Source organism: Zea mays, chromosome 4 (genome assembly GCF_902167145.1).
Source record: "Zea mays cultivar B73 chromosome 4, Zm-B73-REFERENCE-NAM-5.0, whole genome shotgun sequence".
NCBI lineage: Eukaryota > Viridiplantae > Streptophyta > Magnoliopsida > Poales > Poaceae > Zea > Zea mays.
Window position 1 is genome coordinate 237,090,501 of NC_050099.1, and position 19,821 is coordinate 237,110,321.

A 19,821-nucleotide genomic window follows, 5' to 3' on the forward strand; every position below is an offset into this window, starting at 1 on the left:
TTGAAACCTGCAGCACCGTTCATTTTCAATTTGAACCTGTCAATACCGTGATTATTGACCATAGAATACTGAACATTACGCAGTGATAGCCAGTGTGTGAAGTCAAGAAAGCAAAATGCCGTTGGAACATGCAACTGAGCACGGTGTCGGCGTCGCGATAAACAGAGCGACTAATAAATGGCGGCCTGCTCAACCACAGCCAATGGACCATAGCCAACAGAACCCCATTCGCCCTCACCTGTGCTCCCATTATATCTTTGCTGCCTTTGCACTAGGCACGTGCCCATCTGATGCTACTCTAGGATGACAATTCATTCAGAACTAAAACTTGCTCGCATGGAGTTGAAGGAAACAATTCCCAGATCAGCACAACTGACAACGAAAACAAGAGATTGCTTCCAACAAGGTAGGGATTAGTTATGTGGTTGGAAAAGCACGAAATAATTTCCCATTAATAACATTTACAGAATTACACTGACTGACAACAGGGGATATATGGAACACTTACAGGCGCACTACAACGTTTAAACGTTGGAGAAAGTAACACAATAGCAGGGATCGAATTCCTTCAATAGCTTAACAATACACCGACCACCCCCTTCCCTCCTCTCACTACTTGGGCAAAAATCAGATTTTTGCATTAAGACATGCGACAAATTAAGGCTGGCTGCACGAGAACATACCACCTCTCCTTACGCGCCAGCTCATGTTTGACCTTCCAATAATTGTCAGATTCTACACCTTGAATGCAGGTTGCCTTCCGCACAACGAAGCACCACCATAGAGCCTTCGCCTATGGTCCAGTAGCGGGCAATAATGTGAGCCCAAGATGCCGCCTAGCATGGTCTGGGATCAACCTGTTGATGAGCTCTGGGGAGGCATTTGCTAGCTGCAAGTTCATAGGCAAATACAATGTCGGTATCTCGCTTGTAGAAAGGCATTTATGTTCAGCTGTTTTGCTTCGGACATTTGCTTATCGTGTGCTCAAACTACCATTTCAGTCAAACGCGACTACAGTTCCCCAATCCCCACATGTTTTGTCCTATTTTGTTGAAAGAAAATCACATGCAAAGCATTAATGTGTCTCAGTCTTGAAACTGCTTACTTCCTGTTTAAAGTTGAACAGTGGAGGAAATGGCCGTCCATTTGGCAACCTCGCATGTGGTTCTCGCAAATCGTCAAAGAATGGATGTGCACACGCTTCAAGCTGCATGGTTACCAAAATTAGCAATAAAATCAACACAGTGAAGGAACAGTAGTTGTTAGGCTAGGCATCTTAGACTTGATGGTTGATTGTCCTCTTAGAAAAGACACTCAAAATGCTTTTATGTTTTCAAGTCCATCAATGTCACCTCCAAGGAGAGGAAATTTTATAAGGTAGAAATTACAGTGCAGAATTGAAATCCAGCTGAGATTAGCACACACATCTTCTGACTATAAAGGCTAACAGCCTACTGACTTCTCAAGTCTTGACAAAGGTAATCCAGATAAGGCAATCAAAGACCTCCATGGTTCCTTTTTCACACTTGGCACAGACTCCAAGAGGTGAAAAGCTTACAGAGAAGTCCATTTTGGATGGGTATAAGGTGCAGCATTGTCATGCTACGAAGGATGTCATGTAAAGTCTTGGACACCATTTATGACAATAGAAAGGAAAAGGATATGGCACCATCATATCCAATCATCGGTACTACTTTTTTTTATATTGAATGAATCATCAGTAGTAGCTTTATACACACAAATTGAGATGATGGGAACATTTAACAGCTAAAATAGAAAGCAATGGGTCAACATGACCAATCAATTAGGAAGAAACAATTAATGCCATAACTAAGCTTTGCAATCATTGATAGGTAGATTAGTTGATTAGAATGAGTCAAATAGGAAGACAAAACTCACAGCAGTGCATCTTAGATTTGGTGAATACTGGAGCAAGCGTGAAGCGAGATCTATAGCTTCTGGAGGCATCCGCTTGTGGAAAATCTGCAAGAGCAAAGGTATTTTAGTTTAAGTTTTCTACCATTCAATGATATAACATGATAAATAAATTTCACATACCTTGTGCCATGGGTGAGCTTTGATCTGAGGAAATCTAAACTCGGTGTAGTTTGGATTCATACATCGGATTTCCTCGCGCGTTGGGGTACCAAGAACCTGTCAGCAAAGCAAATCCATCCAATACATGGAAATAGAAAACACTAGGTAGTACATTTCTTTACAACTAATATAGTGCAGTCTGCAGAACCACCAAGTACCTTTATTATCTCAACAAGCTGATCCACAGCACTTTCACCAGGGAAGAGAGGCTGATAAAATCACATTTAACAAAAAATGTGTTTAGTTCTGAGTTTGTTGCCCAGATGGATACATAACCACAGGAAATCTGTGGGATAAGCAAAGAAGAGAAACTAACCTGGCCAAGAAGCAGCTCAGCAAGAACACATCCAGCTGACCAAATATCAATTGATGTTGTGTACTCAGTTGCCCCAAATATGAGCTCTGGAGCACGGTAATAACGTGAACATATATATGATATGTTTGCTTCACCTTTGACCTGATCAAATTGTGAAATAAAGTAGGATTAAAATGAGTAAAATATATATTCTATATATCCAGAAACTTGAAAAGCAACAAAACTACGTTAAACGAATAGGATGGCATTGAAGCAGCAGCAAAATAGGAGGCAGTCCAGGTGGAACACTGGATTCTTCTCTCACCCCTTTTGTGCCACTGGATTCTATTCAGCAGTGTGTAAGAAATTTTGTCCATAGAAACTTTTATAACAACAAAAGGAAGCTACTTCATCACTAAAAACAATGTATGCAAATCAAACTGCACTGTTATGCCTTCTTTAGAACAACAAAGAAAACATATGATATTAGCTGTACACAAGCTACAGGACTGCATTAACTTACCAACATTTTGGCACTCCCAAAATCACATATCTTCACTTGGTGAGTCAGTGGATCAACCTATAATGAATGAGCTGACTATCAGATTCAGATTAATTAAGAATTAAGATTTTGTGAAACCAAATTATAAGATATGGACAGGCCATACCAAAAGATTTTGTGGTTTCACATCCCTGTGGCAAACTCCAGGTACTGTGTGAATATAGGCTAAGCCTCGAAATATCTGCAAAAAAATCAAAATCACATCCAATCTTCTGTAGATTTAACAAAAAGAGTAGCAGAACATTCCAGAATCCAAAAGAGTATAAATGATTTTTTTACCTGGTAGGTATATAATTTGACATAAATGAGTGGCATCCTCTGGTTCATATTGCTGTAATGTTTCAACACCCGATATAATGACTCGGGAACAAACTCCATCACTAAGTTAAGGAAAAGTTCATCTCTGCTTGTGGTAGAGAAGAAGCAATGCTTCAAGGAAACAACATTGCAGTGATCCATGGATCGCATGATTTGTAGCTCCCTGTTCTTGTAGCGCTTGTCCTGCAAAACCTTCTTAATCGCAACAGTCTCACCAGTCTCCAGACATTTTGCCTAAATGTACATGCAGACAATAGAATCAGGGTAACTAAAAAAACATAGGAAGGTTTATAGCAAAGCAGCCATCACGGTACCTGGAAGACGATTCCAAATGATCCAGTTCCCACAACTCTCTCTGCCATGTAGCTGATAGTCTAAGCAGCAGAAAAACACACAACCCAAGTTAGGAAAGATATAGCTGTATGCACGACATTCAATAATGTCCGGTGAATTTTGGTCCCATAAAAATTACCCTTTTAGGCTCTCCATTCTTCCCTCCAATGGTTGTCGAGATTATATGGCCTGTGACCGGATCACTCCCTTCAATCATAGAACCAGCATGCTGTCACAAAGTAAAATCCATAAAAAAAGGTGGCAGCACATAGCCGAGACATGGTACCCTTCTTAAAATGCCGAGGACTGCGGCACAAGGTAGTAGAATTGGGGAATTACAGCCATCTAACTATTGCTAATTCACACAAACTAGGCTTGCTAGAAATGAAAACTCAACAATTCAGAAAATCCTTATCCACAAACAGAACTGAAATCGCAACAAGACAAAACATACATCACAAACCTGCCAATCACACCATGGCTTAGGGGGTGTTTGAATACACTAGAGATAATAGTTAGCTGCTAAAATTAGCCGATGACATCCAAACAGTCTAGCTAATAGTTTAGCTACTAGCTATTTTTAGCAAATTAGCTATTGTTAGCTAGCTAAGAGCATCTCCAAGAAAACACGTAAAGGCTTCCCAAAACCATTTTTATAAAAGAAACGCTGATTTCCATACTCCAACAGAATCCCCTTCCTTGCTCGCATTTTTTCGCGACCCACAAACAAGGATTGGCGTCCCTCAAATATGTGCGACAAGAAAGTTCCCCAATCGCCTGCGTACGTGCGCGCACTAGCTGGTGGCGTGGCGGGCGTGTCCTGCGCTGGTGTGCGAGAACACAAGGCAGGGGGATGCAAATTTAAAAAAAAACCAACGACATGTATGTGGGCTAGCTACATGCATTAAAAGTTGGTCCAATTTCGTTTTAGTTTTTTATTTTGGGGAAACTGCTGGAGTAAACATTTTATTCCACCCCTAATCAGTTTTAGTATGCCCTCTATAATCATTTTTTGGGGAAAATTTTTGCATATTCTTTTGGAGTTGCTCTAATTTCACTAGCAATTTTTTAGTCAACTAACTATTAGCTCTAGTGCATTCAAATATCCCTAACAAGAGAGTGAGATTAACTGTCACAATCATCTAAAAAAGAATTACCTAGTTCAATTCCCCCGTTTGGAGCAGTTGTGATCACCTAGTATACCACTATGCAAAGGCACCCCAAGCCGGCATGCCAAAGCCAAGCGGCCTGGCGAAAGCAGAGGCAAGAAGCTTGCATAGCGCGCACGCAAGGACCAGGAAGGCAGCGCAGCCGCATATCCTCCCCGGCAAGCAAAGCTCCTCCACCTCCCCAGAGAAATCGCGCGGGAGGGGCATGCAGCTAGACCTGGCCTCGCCGCGCGCGGAGCAGATCTACGGACGGATCGAACGAGGGAACCACCAAACACGACGCGGGGTAAACGAAACGAGGGGGGGGGGGGGGGGGGGGGGGGGCGGAACGGAGACATCCGGGAGGCCTGCGCGACCGCTCCGGGCCGCCGGAAACACACGGCGGCGGCCGACAGGAAAAAAAGAACCTCGCTCACCTTGGCGTCGGCGGGGGCGTGTGCTGTGCCTGCGGCGGCAGGGGGGAGCGGCTGGTCCACCTGCATCGGGTCCGCGGCGCCGGCGCCGTGGGCCCCACCCGGCATGGCGGCCATGTGGTGGGTGGTGGGGCTGCCGGCTGCGGGCGGAGACGACGCGGAAATGAACGTCCTCTCTCCCGTGTCCTCTTGGTCTCTCTCTCTGTATCGGTCTCTCTCTCCTCGGTGAGGTTGGGCCGTTGGGGAGGCGGCTGGGCTAGAGAGAGAGGGAGGCAGCGCCACCGCCCCGAGCCTCTTTTTCTCGCCAAAAGTACTATAAAAATATTCTATAATTTAAAACTAAATATATTTTATATAATTTAGAACACCAACAAAATATTATGTTCCAACATTAAAATTTTAAGGTCGTTTGACACAGCTCTGCTCTCTTGAAGAATCACTCCTGTCAAGCCAAACGATAAAAATCTAAAGTGCTTTATGGTATGAGTGAAGTCAATCTAGTCTTTACTTTGTACTATAAAGTGTGAGCCAAAAAACATGTTTCACACCACTCCTGACCTGCTCTCCACTGTTTAACCCCTCCGAAATCACTTCACAGCCTATTTACCAAACGGGTTTCATTAAATAGATTCACTTTCGGTAGAGAATCACTTAGAATCACTCTATCAGAGAATTAGCTCTCAGAGCTAGATAATCATAGAGCGGAGCTCTACCAAACGAGCCCTTAATTCTAGTTTATAGGGCAACCCATTAAGGTATAGTATATTTGAGGCACTTGAGAGGGTGCACTATATGTTTTTACAAAATTTTACAAAATGAGTTATTGTTGTAGTATTTTTTCTGTGTAGAGTCTTATATTTCAATTTGAGGTAGTTTGAGGTATTGTTGGAAATTTTCTTAGGGCTAGTTTGATAACCCTATTTTTTAATAGATTTTTATTTTTACAAAGAAAATTAGTTTATTTTTTCTTGAAAAATAGAATTTACTTGAAAAAATAAAGTTTCAAACTAGTCCCCACATGCTGCTACGAGGAGTTTCTGGACAAGGAGAATTTCGAGAATACCGGACCAGTGTTGATACTCGATAGTGTTGTACTCTAACTAAAAAGCTACCGATGGAATTTCAGGGCATCACACTATTTTCTATTTTTCAACATTGACTCTAAAGTCTTAAAACATGCTCGCGTTTCGGCCTCCCTCCGTGTTCTCGGGTACGACATCCTCACAGCTGCCGACACGTCCACGCACCACGGACGCGAGCGAGACTCTATCACGGACGTGAGGTTTTCGGACACGAATTGTTTATCCAATCCAGCTTTATCGTTCTCCCTTCCGCTATCTCCTCACACGCCGCCGCCTGCCCGACTTCCGGATCCGCTGCTCCCCTTCCCCTTTCGACCTCTTCCAGCCCGCTGCGGGGGAGCACGCACCAGCCGAGGTCGGCCGATCACGCGACAGAGATGGAGGCTCCGGCACCTATGCTGGCTACCGCGGATCTGGTGGCAAGGGGCGGAGGATTGGGAGGCGGCGACTCGGCTGCGCCTGCGTGGCTTCCTGCTGTCTGCTTCTACTCGCCCTCGAGTTTCGGCCTAACAAAGGAACAAGGCCGCAGCTGATGCCCCTGTAAAGGGAACGGAGTGCAGGCGACGCCGGGAGGAGATGCGGTGGCCATGTCTCTGATCTGGGTGTTCAGGTACGGCTCGCTGATCTTGAACCCACGCCCGCGTCGTCGGCTTCATCGGGGACTACCAAATCTGTTTGCCACTGTACGTCTGTCCGTGAAATTTCGCCATACCTCGTCGTACCCTTCCGCCAGTTCACCCATGTTGTCCCATAGACCCATACGCAGCAGCTGCAGGAGAAGATGTGGTGTGGTGCGTTCCCCTCCTCGTCGAAATCGTCGTTGCACGGATCTACATCGTCTCCACACCTCTGCACTGTCGAGGCATGGGCGCCGGAGCTGTTCTCCAGTCCACGGCAACAGGGAACGGAGAGATCCGGGAGGCCTGCGCGACCGCTCCGGGCCGCCGGAAACACACGGCGGCGGCCGACAGGAAAAAAAGAACCTCGCTCACCTTGGCGTCGGCGGGGGCGTGTGCTGTGCCTGCGGCGGCAGGGGGGAGCGGCTGGTCCACCTGCATCGGGTCCGCGGCGCCGGCGCCGTGGGCCCCACCCGGCATGGCGGCCATGTGGTGGGTGGTGGGGCTGCCGGCTGCGGGCGGAGACGACGCGGAAATGAACGTCCTCTCTCCCGTGTCCTCTTGGTCTCTCTCTCTGTATCGGTCTCTCTCTCCTCGGTGAGGTTGGGCCGTTGGGGAGGCGGCTGGGCTAGAGAGAGAGAGGGAGGCAGCGCCACCGCCCCGAGCCTCTTTTTCTCGCCAAAAGTACTATAAAAATATTCTATAATTTAAAACTAAATATATTTTATATAATTTAGAACACCAACAAAATATTATGTTCCAACATTAAAATTTTAAGGTCGTTTGACACAGCTCTGCTCTCTTGAAGAATCACTCCTGTCAAGCCAAACGATAAAAATCTAAAGTGCTTTATGGTATGAGTGAAGTCAATCTAGTCTTTACTTTGTACTATAAAGTGTGAGCCAAAAAACATGTTTCACACCACTCCTGACCTGCTCTCCACTGTTTAACCCCTCCGAAATCACTTCACAGCCTATTTACCAAACGGGTTTCATCAAATAGATTCACTTTCGGTAGAGAATCACTTAGAATCACTCTATCAGAGAATTAGCTCTCAGAGCTAGATAATCATAGAGCGGAGCTCTACCAAACGAGCCCTTAATTCTAGTTTATAGGGCAACCCATTAAGGTATAGTATATTTGAGGCACTTGAGAGGGTGCACTATATGTTTTTACAAAATTTTACAAAATGAGTTATTGTTGTAGTAGTTTTTCTGTGTAGAGTCTTATATTTCAATTTGAGGTAGTTTGAGGTATTGTTGGAAATTTTCTTAGGGCTAGTTTGATAACCCTATTTTTTAATAGATTTTTATTTTTACAAAGAAAATTAGTTTATTTTTTCTTGAAAAATAGAATTTACTTGAAAAATAAAGTTTCAAACTAGTCCCCACATGCTGCTACGAGGAGTTTCTGGACAAGGAGAATTTCGAGAATACCGGACCAGTGTTGATACTCGATAGTGTTGTACTCTAACTAAAAAGCTACAGATGGAATTTCAGGGCATCACACTATTTTCTATTTTTCAACATTGACTCTAAAGTCTTAAAACATGCTCGCGTTTCGGCCTCCCTCCGTGTTCTCGGGTACGACATCCTCACAGCTGCCGACACGTCCACGCACCACGGACGCGAGCGAGACTCTATCACGGACGTGAGGTTTTCGGACACGAATTGTTTATCCAATCCAGCTTTATCGTTCTCCCTTCCGCTATCTCCTCACACGCCGCCGCCTGCCCGACTTCCGGATCCGCTGCTCCCCTTCCCCTTTCGACCTCTTCCAGCCCGCTGCGGGGGAGCACGCACCAGCCGAGGTCGGCCGATCACGCGACAGAGATGGAGGCTCCGGCACCTATGCTGGCTACCGCGGATCTGGTGGCAAGGGGGCGGAGGATTGGGAGGCGGCGACTCGGCTGCGCCTGCGTGGCTTCCTGCTGTCTGCTTCTACTCGCCCTCGAGTTTCGGCCTAACAAAGGAACAAGGTCGCAGCTGATGCCCCTGTAAAGGGACCGGAGTGCAGGCGACGCCGGGAGGAGATGCGGTGGCCATGTCTCTGATCTGGGTGTTCAGGTACGGCTCGCTGATCTTGAACCCACGCCCGCGTCGTCGGCTTCATCGGGGACTACCAAATCTGTTTGCCACTGTACGTCTGTCCGTGAAATTTCGCCATACCTCGTCGTACCCTTCCGCCAGTTCACCCATGTTGTCCCATAGACCCATACGCAGCAGCTGCAGGAGAAGATGTGGTGTGGTGCGTTCCCCTCCTCGTCGAAATCGTCGTTGCACGGATCTACATTGTCTCCACACCTCTGCACTGTCGAGGCATGGGCGCCGGAGCTGTTCTCCAGTCCACGACAACAGGGATAGTACCTCTTTTACTTTATTTATTATTACATGCCTCCCTCTATGCTCTCCCTCCCCTCTTCGCATTTTAGGTCCCTACATCTACCGATGTCCTCGAGGACTATTTGGGTTTGTTATTTTTTGGAGTCGCCAGCTACCGTGAGAGTCCCTCGCTTTCCTGTTGAACCCTAGAACTTGCCAAAGCATCTGTTGGTGCGCGTGTTAGCTATTATTTTAGCCAATCATTTGGTTTACAAGAAAGGACCAGATGAATATGTGTTACGTTCCTGCTTTGTTTAAACCTAGGTAATGTTTTCTATTATACACTAACATATGTTTTTTTGTTTCTTGTTCTTTTTCTCGGGGATACGACCTCCCAGCCAGAGGACCCACGATGGGTTAGATCCCATAGTGCAACTGACGCTCTGGATGCGAGTTCGTATACTTCGAAGGGGATGTCGACCTGAGACCTTCAGTAGAGATAACATCACAACATTTGGTATGGAACACTTTTGATCTATTTCTTTGGATGCACTTTTCATGGGTTAACAATGTTGTTGTTCCCTGATTTGGTGTTTTCCTACTAAAGGACTTACCACAGTCAGCTCATATGGTTTGTTTTTCCTCTGCGTATATGTACTTGTGCCTGTGTTTTTTTGGGTGGTGGGATCATGGTATACTTTTGGCAGGCTTTCCCTCTTGGTGTTGTGCTCGCTCTTTGATCATGTGCTTCTGTCGTGTCGATGCCATGGTGTTGTGTTTCTTTTGTATTTGTGTAGTCTCAGCTCCGAGGCAGAGTTACCTCAGTTTCCACGCAGTTTTCATGTGTTGTTGACCCCTACAGGTTACTCTATTCAAAGTTATGAAAGTTTAGCTTATTTGGATATACATCTACCTGTGCGTTGACCGCAAACATCTACCCGCTGCGTGTAAGGGGTTTCTGCAAAGAGTAAAAGGGTTCGCATATAAATTTGGTGGCCAATTTATTATTTCTTAGGCTACAAACAACATTGGCTTCGGATGGTGGGTCTTCTCGAAGGTGAAACCAAAATAATTTGAATTATGCTTACACAATAAGCATTAGCACAAAACATATTCAGAGATTCCCTGTAGTCTGGTACTCACATACAGTTTAGTTGGGTGAGAAAAAGAAATTTCAGGCTTAATTGTGGTTGGGATGAACTTAGTTATCTCTCTTATTTATAATTGCGGTTCTTTGTGCTATGGAACACCTGCTTTGCTACAGCCCTGATGATGTTGGTGGGACCCTTTTGTCAAAATGTGTTCTTACATATGCCCTTCACCTCTTTACTGCTCTTCTTTTCCTGGTTGTGTCTGAAAGTCGCCTAGAGGAGAGTGAATAGGCGAAAACTGAAATTTATAGAAATTAAACACAACTACAAGCCGGGGTTAGCGTTAGAATAAAATCGAAGTCCGAGAGAGGGCGAAAACAAATCAACCAAGAAATAAATGAAGCGAGTGACACGGTGATTTGTTTTACCGAGGTTTGGTTCTTGCAAATCTACTCCCCATTGAGGTGGTCACAAAGACCGGGTCTCTTTCAACCCTTTCCCTCTCTCAAACGGTCACTTAGACCGAGTGAGCTTTCTTCTCAATCAAACGGGTCACTTAGACCCCACAAGGACCACCACACAATTGGTTTCTCTTGCTTTGATTACAAGTGCTTTGAGGAACAAGAATGGGGAAGAAGAAAGCGATCCAAAAACAAGAGCTCAAAGAACACGAGCAAAACTCTCTCTCTAGTCACTATTTGTTTGGAGTGGATTTGGGACTTGGAGAGGCTTTGATTCTATTGAATTGTTGAAAGTCGCCTAGAGGGGGGTGAATAAGGCGAATCTAAAATTTATAAACTTAAGCATAACTACAAGCCGGGTTAGCGTTAGAAATTGAAAGTCGCCTAAAGTGGGGGTGAATAGGGCAAAACTAAAATTTACAAAATTAATTACAACTACAAGCCGGGTTAGCGTTAGAAATATAATCGAGTCCAAGAGAGAGGGTGCAAAACAAATCGCAAGCAAATAAAGAGTGTGACACGCGGATTTGTTTTACCGAGGTTCGGTTCTTGCAAACCTACTCCCCATTGAGGTGGTCACAAAGACCGGGTCTCTTTCAACCCTTTCCCTCTCTCAAACGGTCCCTTGGACCGAGTGAGCTTTTCTTCTCAATCAATTGGAACAGAAAGTTCCCACAAGGATCACCACACGATTGGTGTCTCTTGCCTCAATTACAAGTGAGTTTGATCTCAAGAAAGAATGAGAAAGAAAGCAATCCAAGCGCAAGAGCTCAAAAGAACACAACAAATCACTCTCACTTAACACTAAAGCTTTTGTGGAATTGGGAGAGGATTTGATCACTTGGGTGTGTCTTGTATTGAATGCCTAGCTCTTGTAAGTGGTTGGAAGGTGGAAAACTTGGTTGACTTGAATGTGGGGTGGTTGGGGGTATTTATAACTCCAACCACCAAACTAGCCGTTTGGTGGAGGCTGCTGTCGCATGGCGCACCGGACAGTCCGGTGCGCCACCGGACAATGTCCGGTGCGCCAGCCACGTCACCAGGCCGTTGGGTTCCGACCGTTGGAGCTCTGACGTGTGGGCCCGCCTGGCTGTCCGGTGGTGCACCGGACAAGTCCTGTAGACTGTCCGGTGTGCCACCCGCGCGTGCTCTGCTCTTCTGAGCGCGCTGGCGCACATTTAATGCGTTACAGACGACCGTTGGCACGAAGTAGACATTGCTCCACTGGCTCACCGGACAGTCCGGTGTGCACCGGACATGTCCGGTGAATTATAGCGGAGCGGAAATCCGAAGCTGGCGAGTTCAGAGTCGCTCTCCTCTGGGGCACCGGACACTGTCCGGTGGTACACCGGACAGTCCGGTGAATAATAGCGAAGCGCCTCTGAGAATTCCCGAAGGTGAAGAGTTTGGCTTGGAGTTCCCTGGTGCACCGGACACTGTCCGGTGGCACACCGGACAGTCCGGTGCGCCAGACCAGGGTGCCTTCGGTTATCCCTTGCTCTCTTTGTTTGAACCCATTTCTTGGTCTTTTTATTGGCTAAGTGTGAACCTTTTGGCACCTGTATAACTTATACACTAGGGCAAACTAGTTAGTCCAATTATTTGTGTTGGGCAATTCAACCACCAAAATCATTTAGGAAATAGGCGTAAGCCTAATTCCCTTTCAGAAATATGAACGAGTCCGAGAGAGAGGGTGGAAAACAAATCGTATGCAAATAAAGAGTGAGACACAAGGATTTGTTTTACCGAGGTTCGGTTCTTGCAAACCTACTCCCCGTTGAGGTGGTCACAAAGACCGGGTCTCTTTCAAATCTTTCCCTCTCTTAAACGGTCACTTAGACCGAGTGAGCTTCTCTTCTCAATCAAACGGGACACAAAGTCCCCGTAAGGACCACCACACAATTGGTGTCTCTTGCATCGGTTACAATTGAGTTGATCACAAGAAAGAATGAGAAAAAGAAGCAATCCAAGCGCAAGAGCTCAAATGAACACAAGTCACTCTCTCACAAGTCACTTATTTGATTTGGGATGAACTAAGGACTTGGGAGAGACTTTGATCTCTTTTGTGTGTCTAGTATTGAATTCTATAGCTCTTGTAAGGTGTAGGAAGTTGGAAAACTTGGATGCAATGAATGGTGGGGTGGTTGGGGTATTTATAGCCCCAACCACCAAAAGTGGCCGTTGGGAGGCTGTATGTCGCATGGCGCACCGGACAGTCCGGTGCGCCAGCCACGTCACCAGGCCGTTGGGTTCCGACCGTTAGAGCTCTGACGTGTGGGCCCGCCTGGCTGTCCGGTGGTGCACCGGACAAGTCCTGTAGACTGTCCGGTGTGCCACCCGCGCGTGCTCTGCTCCTCTACGCGCTGGCGCGCATTTAATGCGTTGCAGACGACCGTTGGCGCGAAGTAGTCGTTGCTCCGCTGGCTCACTGGACAGTCCGGTGTGCACCGGACATGTCCGGTGAATTATAGCGGAGCGGAAATCCGAAGCTGGCGAGTTCAGAGTCGCTCTCCTCTGGGGCACCGGACAGTCCAGTGAATAATAGCGAAGCGCCTCTGAGAATTCCCGAAGGTGAAGAGTTTGGCTTGGAGTTCCCTGGTGCACCGGACACTGTCCGGTGCGCCAGACCAGGGTGCCTTCGGTTATCCCTTGCTCTCTTTGTTTGAACCCATTTCTTGGTCTTTTTATTGGCTAAGTGTGAACCTTTTGGCACCTGTATAACTTATACACTAGGGCAAACTAGTTAGTCCAATTATTTGTGTTGGGCAATTCAACCACCAAAATCATTTAGGAAATAGGTGTAAGCCTAATTCCCTTTCAATCTCCCCCTTTTTGGTGATTGATGCCAACACAAACCAAAGCAAGTATAGAATTGCATAATTGAACTAGTTTGCATAATGTAAGTGCAAAGGTTGCTTGGAATTGAGCCAATATATCTATTCATAAGATATGCATGGATTGTTTCTTTATTTTTAACATTTTGGACCACGCTTGCACCACTTGTTTTGTTTTTGCAAATTCTTTTGTAAATCCTTTTCAAAGTTCTTTTGCAAATAGTCAAAGGTAAATGAATAAGATTTTGTGAAGCATTTTCAGGATTTGAAATTTTCTCCCCCTGTTTCAAGAGGCTTTTTCCTTTGACTAAACAAAACTCCCCCTCAAGAGTGTTCAAGAGTGCTCAATAAAATTTTCCTTTGACTAAACAAATGCTTTTTGAAAATACTAACTTCTTCCCCTTTTTAACACAATAAGATACCAATTTGAAATTGCCAATTGAAAATCATTAGTTTTAAAATTAGGGTGGTGGTGCGGTCCTTTTGCTTTGGGCTAATACTCTCTCCCCCTTTGGCATGAATCGCCAAAAACGGAGTCATTAGAGCCCTTTGAAGTACTTTTCTCCCCTTTGGCAAATAAAACATATGAGTGAAGATTATACCAAAGCCGGAGAGTTGCTCGGAGCGACGGCGAAGGATGAGTTATGGAGTGGAGTGGAAGCCTTTGTCTTCGCCGAAGACTCCAATTCCCTTTCAATACACTTATGACTTGGTTTGAAATTCACTTGAACACACATTAGTCATAGCATATATAAAAGAGACATGATCAAAGGTATATGAATGTACTATGTGTGCAAATCAACAAAAGAAGTTCCTAGAATCAAGAATATTTAGCTCATGCCTAAGTTTGTTAAAGGTTTGTTCATCAAGAGGCTTGGTAAAGATATCGGCTAATTGATCCTTAGTGTTAATATACGCAATCTCGATATCTCCCTTTTGTTGGTGATCCCTTAGAAAGTGATACCGAATGGTTATGTGTTTAGTGCGGCTATGCTCAACGGGATTATCCGCCATGCGGATTGCACTTTCATTATCACATAGAAGAGGAACTTTGGTTAATTTGTAACCGTAGTCCCTAAGGGTTTGCCTCATCCAAAGTAGTTGCGCGCAACAATGGCCTGCGACAATGTACTCGGCCTCGGCGGTAGAAAGAGCTACGGAATTTTGCTTCTTTGAAGCCCAAGACACCAAGGATCTTCCCAAGAACTGACAAGTCCCCGATGTGCTCTTTCTATTGATTTTACACCCCGCCCAATCGGCATCCGAATAACCAATTAAATCAAATGTGGATCCCCTAGGATACCAAAGCCCAAACTTAGGAGTATAAACTAAATATCTCAAGATTCGTTTTACGGCCGTAAGGTGAGCTTCCTTAGGGTCGGCTTGGAATCTTGCACACATGCATACAGAAAGCATAATATCCGGTCGAGATGCACATAAGTAGAGTAAAGACCCAATCATCGACCGGTATACCTTTTGATCGACGGATTTACCTCCTTCGTTGAGGTCGAGATGCCCATTGGTTCCCATGGGTGTCTTGATGGGTTTGGCATCCTTCATCCCAAACTTGGTTAGAATATCTTGAGTATACTTCGTTTGGCTTAGGAAGGTGCCTTCTTGGAGTTGCTTCACTTGAAATCCCAAGAAGTACTTCAACTCCCCCATCATTGACATCTCGAATTTTTGTGTCATGATCCTACTAAACTCTTCACATGTAGATTCGTTAGTAGACCCAAATATAATATCATCAACATAAATTTGGCATACGGACAAATCATTTTCAAGTGTTTTGGTAAAGAGTGTAGGATCGGCCTTTCCGACTTTGAATCCATTAGTGATGAGAAAATCTCTAAGGCATTCATATCATGCTCTTGGGGCTTGCTTGAGCCCATAAAGCGCCTTAGAGAGTTTATAGACATGGTTAGGGTACTCACTATCTTCAAAGCCGGGAGGTTGCTCAACATAGACCTCTTCCTTGATTGGTCCATTGAGGAATGCACTTTTCACGTCCATTTGATAAAGCTTGAAGCCATGGTAAGTAGCATAGGCTAATAATATGCGAATTGACTCAAGCCTAGCTACGGGTGCATAGGTTTCACCGAAATCCAAACCTTCGACTTGAGAGTATCCCTTGGTCACAAGTCGAGCTTTGTTCCTTGTCACCACACCATGCTCGTTTTGCTTGTTGCGGAAGACCCATTTGGTTCCTACAACATTTTGATTAGGACGTGGAACTAAATGCCATACCTCATTCCTAGTGAAGTTGTTGAGCTCCTCTTGCATCGCCACCACCCAATCCGAATCTTGTAGTGCTTCCTCTACCCTGTGTGGCTCTATAGAGGAAACAAAAGAGTAATGCTCAAAAAAATGTGCAACACGAGATCTAGTGGTTACCCCCTTATGAATGTCGCCGAGGATGGTGTCGACGGGGTGATCTCGTTGGATTGCTTGGTGGACTCTTGGGTGTGGCGGCCTTGGTTCTTCGTCCTCCTTGTCTTGAGCATTTGCATCTCCCCCTTGATCATTGCCGTCATCTTGAGGTGGCTCATTTGCTTGATCTTCTCCTTCATCAACTTGAGACTCATCCTCATTTTGAGTTGGTGGAGATGCTTGCGTGGAAGAGGATGGTTGATCTTGTGCATTTGGAGGCTCTTCGGATTCCTTAGGACACACATCCCCAATGGACATGTTCCTTAGCGCGATGCACAGAGCCTCTTCATCACCTATCTCATCAAGATCAACTTGCTCTACTTGAGAGCCGTTAGTCTCATCAAACACAACGTCACAAGAAACTTCAACTTGTCTAGAGGACTTGTTAAAGACTCTATATGCCCTTGTGTTTGAGTCAGATCCTAGTAAAAAGCCTTCTACAGTCTTAGGAGCAAATTTAGATTTTCTACCTCTTTTAACAAGAATAAAGCATTTGCTACCGAAGACTCTAAAATATGAAATATTGGGCTTTTTACCGGTTAGGAGTTTGTATGATGTCTTTTTGAGGATTCGGTGTAGATACAACCGGTTGATGGCGTAGCAAGCGGTGTTGACTGCCTCGGCCCAAAACCGATCCGAAGTCTTGTACTCATTAAGCATGGTTCTTGCCATGTCCAATAGAGTTCTATTCTTCCTCTCCACTACACCATTTTGTTGTGGGGTGTAGGGAGAAAAAACTCATGCTTGATGCCCTCCTCCTCAAGGAAGCCTTCGATTTGTGAGTTCTTAAACTCCGTCCCGTTGTCGCTTCTTATTTTCTTGATCCTTAAGCCGAACTCATTTTGAGCCTGTCTCAAGAATCCTTTTAATGTGTCTTGGGTATGAGATTTTTCCTGCAAAAAGAACACCCAAGTGAAGCGAGAATAGTCATCCACAATAACTAGACAGTACTTACTCCCGCCGATGCTAATGTAAGCTATCGGGCCGAATAGATCCATGTGTAGGAGTTCCAGTGGCCTGTCAGTCTTCATGATGTTTGTTGGGGGCCTTCGGCTTCCAAAGGTCCTCAAAAACATGATTTGACAATGTTTTCCAAGTGAAATATGTGAACATGTATCTTCGGAATCAGGTTACGGGTATACAAGTGTCTGGTCAAGACGAAGCTTGAGCAGGACGGAAGGCAATCATGACGAAGGATAAGATGATCACGAAGCTATGTGTAGAAAAGCTTCGGCATGACGGCAGAAGAGAGGAACCGACCTAAAGATGAAAAGCCAAATTAGACCTCGTCGTATTATTATAGAGTTATTGATAAATGTAAAGGGCATTAATGTAATTCTACACGGGCTACGTCCCGCACCTATAAATAGATGAACAGTACTCCCGTACTGTTCACGCTGACTTGGCATTCGCTTTTCGCATCACACTTGTACCTTTACCTTTCATCAATCCGAAGGTACATTTATAATTTGTTATTATAAACTTGATGATGCAAATGAGAATAAGTTGATGATACTATTTGTATTATTATTAATATTTCATATATGTTTACTTATTCATTATTTATCAAAGTTACGAAGGTCTTTTCCTTCATAACCTTCGTCCTGAATTCATTATATCCGAAAGGACATAATGCCTCGAAGGACGAAGGACTTTAACATTTAACACTTTTCATGTTGCCTTGTTCTTAACTCTTAGCATTTGAGAACAAGTCCCCAACAATGTTCTTATGTGGATGATGAGCACCAACTTGCTTCCCTGCTTGGCATGCGCTACAAATCCTGTCTTTCTCAAAATGAACATTTGTTAATCCTAAAATGTGCTCTCCCTTTAGAAGCTTATGAAGATTCTTCATCCCAACATGTGCTAGTCGGCGATGCCAGAGCCAACACATGTTAGTCTTAGCAATTAAGCAAGTGTCGAGTTCAGCTCTATCAAAATCTACCAAGTATAGCTGACCCTCTAACACTCCCTTAAATGCTATTGAATCATCACTTCTTCTAAAGACAGTGACACCTACATCAGTAAATAGACAGTTGTAGCCCATTTGACATAATTGAGAAACAGAAAGCAAATTGTAATCTAGGGAATCTACAAGAAAAACATTGGAAATTGAATGGTCAGGAGATATAGCAATTTTACCCAATCCTTTGACCAAACCTTGGTTTCCATCCCCGAATGTGATAGCTCGTTGGGGATCTTGGTTTTTCTCGTAGGAGGAGAACATTTTCTTCTCCCCGGTCATGTGGTTTGTGCACCCGCTGTCGATGATCCAACTTGAACCCCCGGATGCATAAACCTACAAAACAAGTTTTGTTCTTGACTTTAGGTACCCAAATGGTTTTGGGTCCTTTGGCATTAGACACAAGAACTTTAGGTACTCAAACACAAGTCTTTGACCCCTTGTGCTTGCCCCCAACATATTTGGCAACTACCTTGTCGGATTTGTTAGTTAACACATAAGATGCATCAAAGGTTTTAAATGAAATGTCATGTTCATTTGATGCATTAGGATTTTTCTTCTTAGGAAACTTAGCACGGGTTGGTTGCCTAGAGCTAGATGTCTCACCCTTATACATAAAAGCATGGTTAGGGCCAGAGTGAGACTTCCTAGAATGAATTCTCCTAATTTTGCTCTCGGGATAACCGGCAGGGTATAAAATGTAACCCTCGTTATCCTGAGGCATGGGAGCCTTACCCTTAACAAAGTTGGACAATTTCTTAGGAGGGGCATTAAGTTTGACATTGTCCCCCTTTTGGAAGCCAATGTCATCCTTGATGCCAGGGCGTCTCCCATTATAAAGCATACTACGAGCAAATTTAAATTTTTCATTTTCAAGTTCATGCTCGGCAATTTTAGCATCTAGTTTAGCTATATGATCATTTTGTTGTTTAATTAAAGCCATGTGATCATGTATAGCATTAATATCAATATCTCTACATCTAGTGCAAATAGAAGTATGTTCAACGGTAGATGTAGGGGGTTTGCAAGATTTTAATTCTACAACCTTAGCATGCAATATATCATTTTTACTTCTAAGGTCGGAAATGGTAGCATTGCAAACATCAAAATCTTTAGCCTTAGCAAGCAATTTTTCATTTTCATCTCTAAGGCTAGCAAGAGAAATGTTCAATTCTTCAATCTTAGCAAACAAATCATCATTATCATTTCTAGGATTGGGAATTGAAACATTACATACATTTGAATTAACCTTAGCTAACAAATTAGCATTTTCATTTCTAAGGTTGTCAATAGTCTCATGGCAAGTGCTTAGCTCACTAGATAATTTTTCGCACTTTTCTACTTCTAGAGCATAAGCATTTTTTACCTTAACATGCTTTTTGTTTTCTTTAATAAGGAAGTCCTCTTGGGAGTCCAAGAGATCATCCTTCTCATGTATAGCACTAATCAATTCATTTAATTTTTCCTTTTGTTGCATGTTTAGATTGGCAAAAAGTATACGCAAATTATCTTCCTCATCACTAGCATTATCATCGCTAGAAGACTCATATCTAGTGGAGGATTTGGATTTAACCTTCTTCTTTTTGCTGTCCTTTGCCATGAGGCACTTGTGGCCGACGTTGGGGAAGAGAAGACCCTTGTTGATGGCGATGTTGGCGGCGTCCTCGTCGGAGGAGGAGTCGGAGGAGCTCTCGTCCGAGTCCCACTCGCGTCATACATGGGCGTCGCCACCCTTCTTCTTGTAGTATTTCTTCTTCTCCTTTCTTCTCCCCTTCTTGTCGTCGCCCCTGTCACTAGAAATAGGACATTTTGCTATAAAGTGACCGGGCTTACCA

General features: G+C 44.5%; 1 protein-coding gene across 2 annotated transcripts; it reads right to left on the reverse strand.

Moving 5' to 3' along the window:
- Positions 1-387: 387 nt before the first annotated feature.
- Positions 388-7,571, reverse strand: LOC100191610 (uncharacterized). Of its 2 annotated transcripts, none has more exons than XM_035966609.1 (12): positions 7,262-7,571; positions 3,745-3,834; positions 3,587-3,646; positions 3,234-3,506; positions 3,061-3,135; positions 2,916-2,972; positions 2,414-2,554; positions 2,256-2,306; positions 2,059-2,154; positions 1,900-1,983; positions 1,106-1,207; positions 388-889 (listed from the first exon to the last, which is right to left on the reverse strand). In XM_035966609.1, exons 1-12 carry the CDS (start codon positions 7,373-7,375, stop codon positions 794-796), a joined length of 1,239 nt encoding a protein of 412 aa, XP_035822502.1. In that variant the 5' UTR covers positions 7,376-7,571; the 3' UTR covers positions 388-793. The 2 variants fall into 2 exon arrangements, with proteins under 2 accessions (XP_035822502.1, NP_001130511.1); NM_001137039.1 differs by lacking the exon at positions 7,262-7,571 and adding an exon at positions 5,191-5,464 and having other exon boundaries at positions 428-889.
- Between the last annotated feature and the right edge of the window lie 12,250 nt (positions 7,572-19,821).

Bases quoted from the DNA above. Each gene is read 5' to 3' on its own strand.
- LOC100191610 (XM_035966609.1), bottom strand. From the start codon at position 7,375: ATGGCCGCCATGCCGGGTGGGGCCCACGGCGCCGGCGCCGCGGACCCG. The intron at 3,647-3,744 runs GTAATTTTTATG...TCTGCTGCTTAG, and splicing joins AGAATGGAGAGCCTAAAAGG to ACTATCAGCTACATGGCAGA. The intron at 1,984-2,058 runs GTATGTGAAATT...TTGCTCTTGCAG, and splicing joins AAGCTCACCCATGGCACAAG to ATTTTCCACAAGCGGATGCC.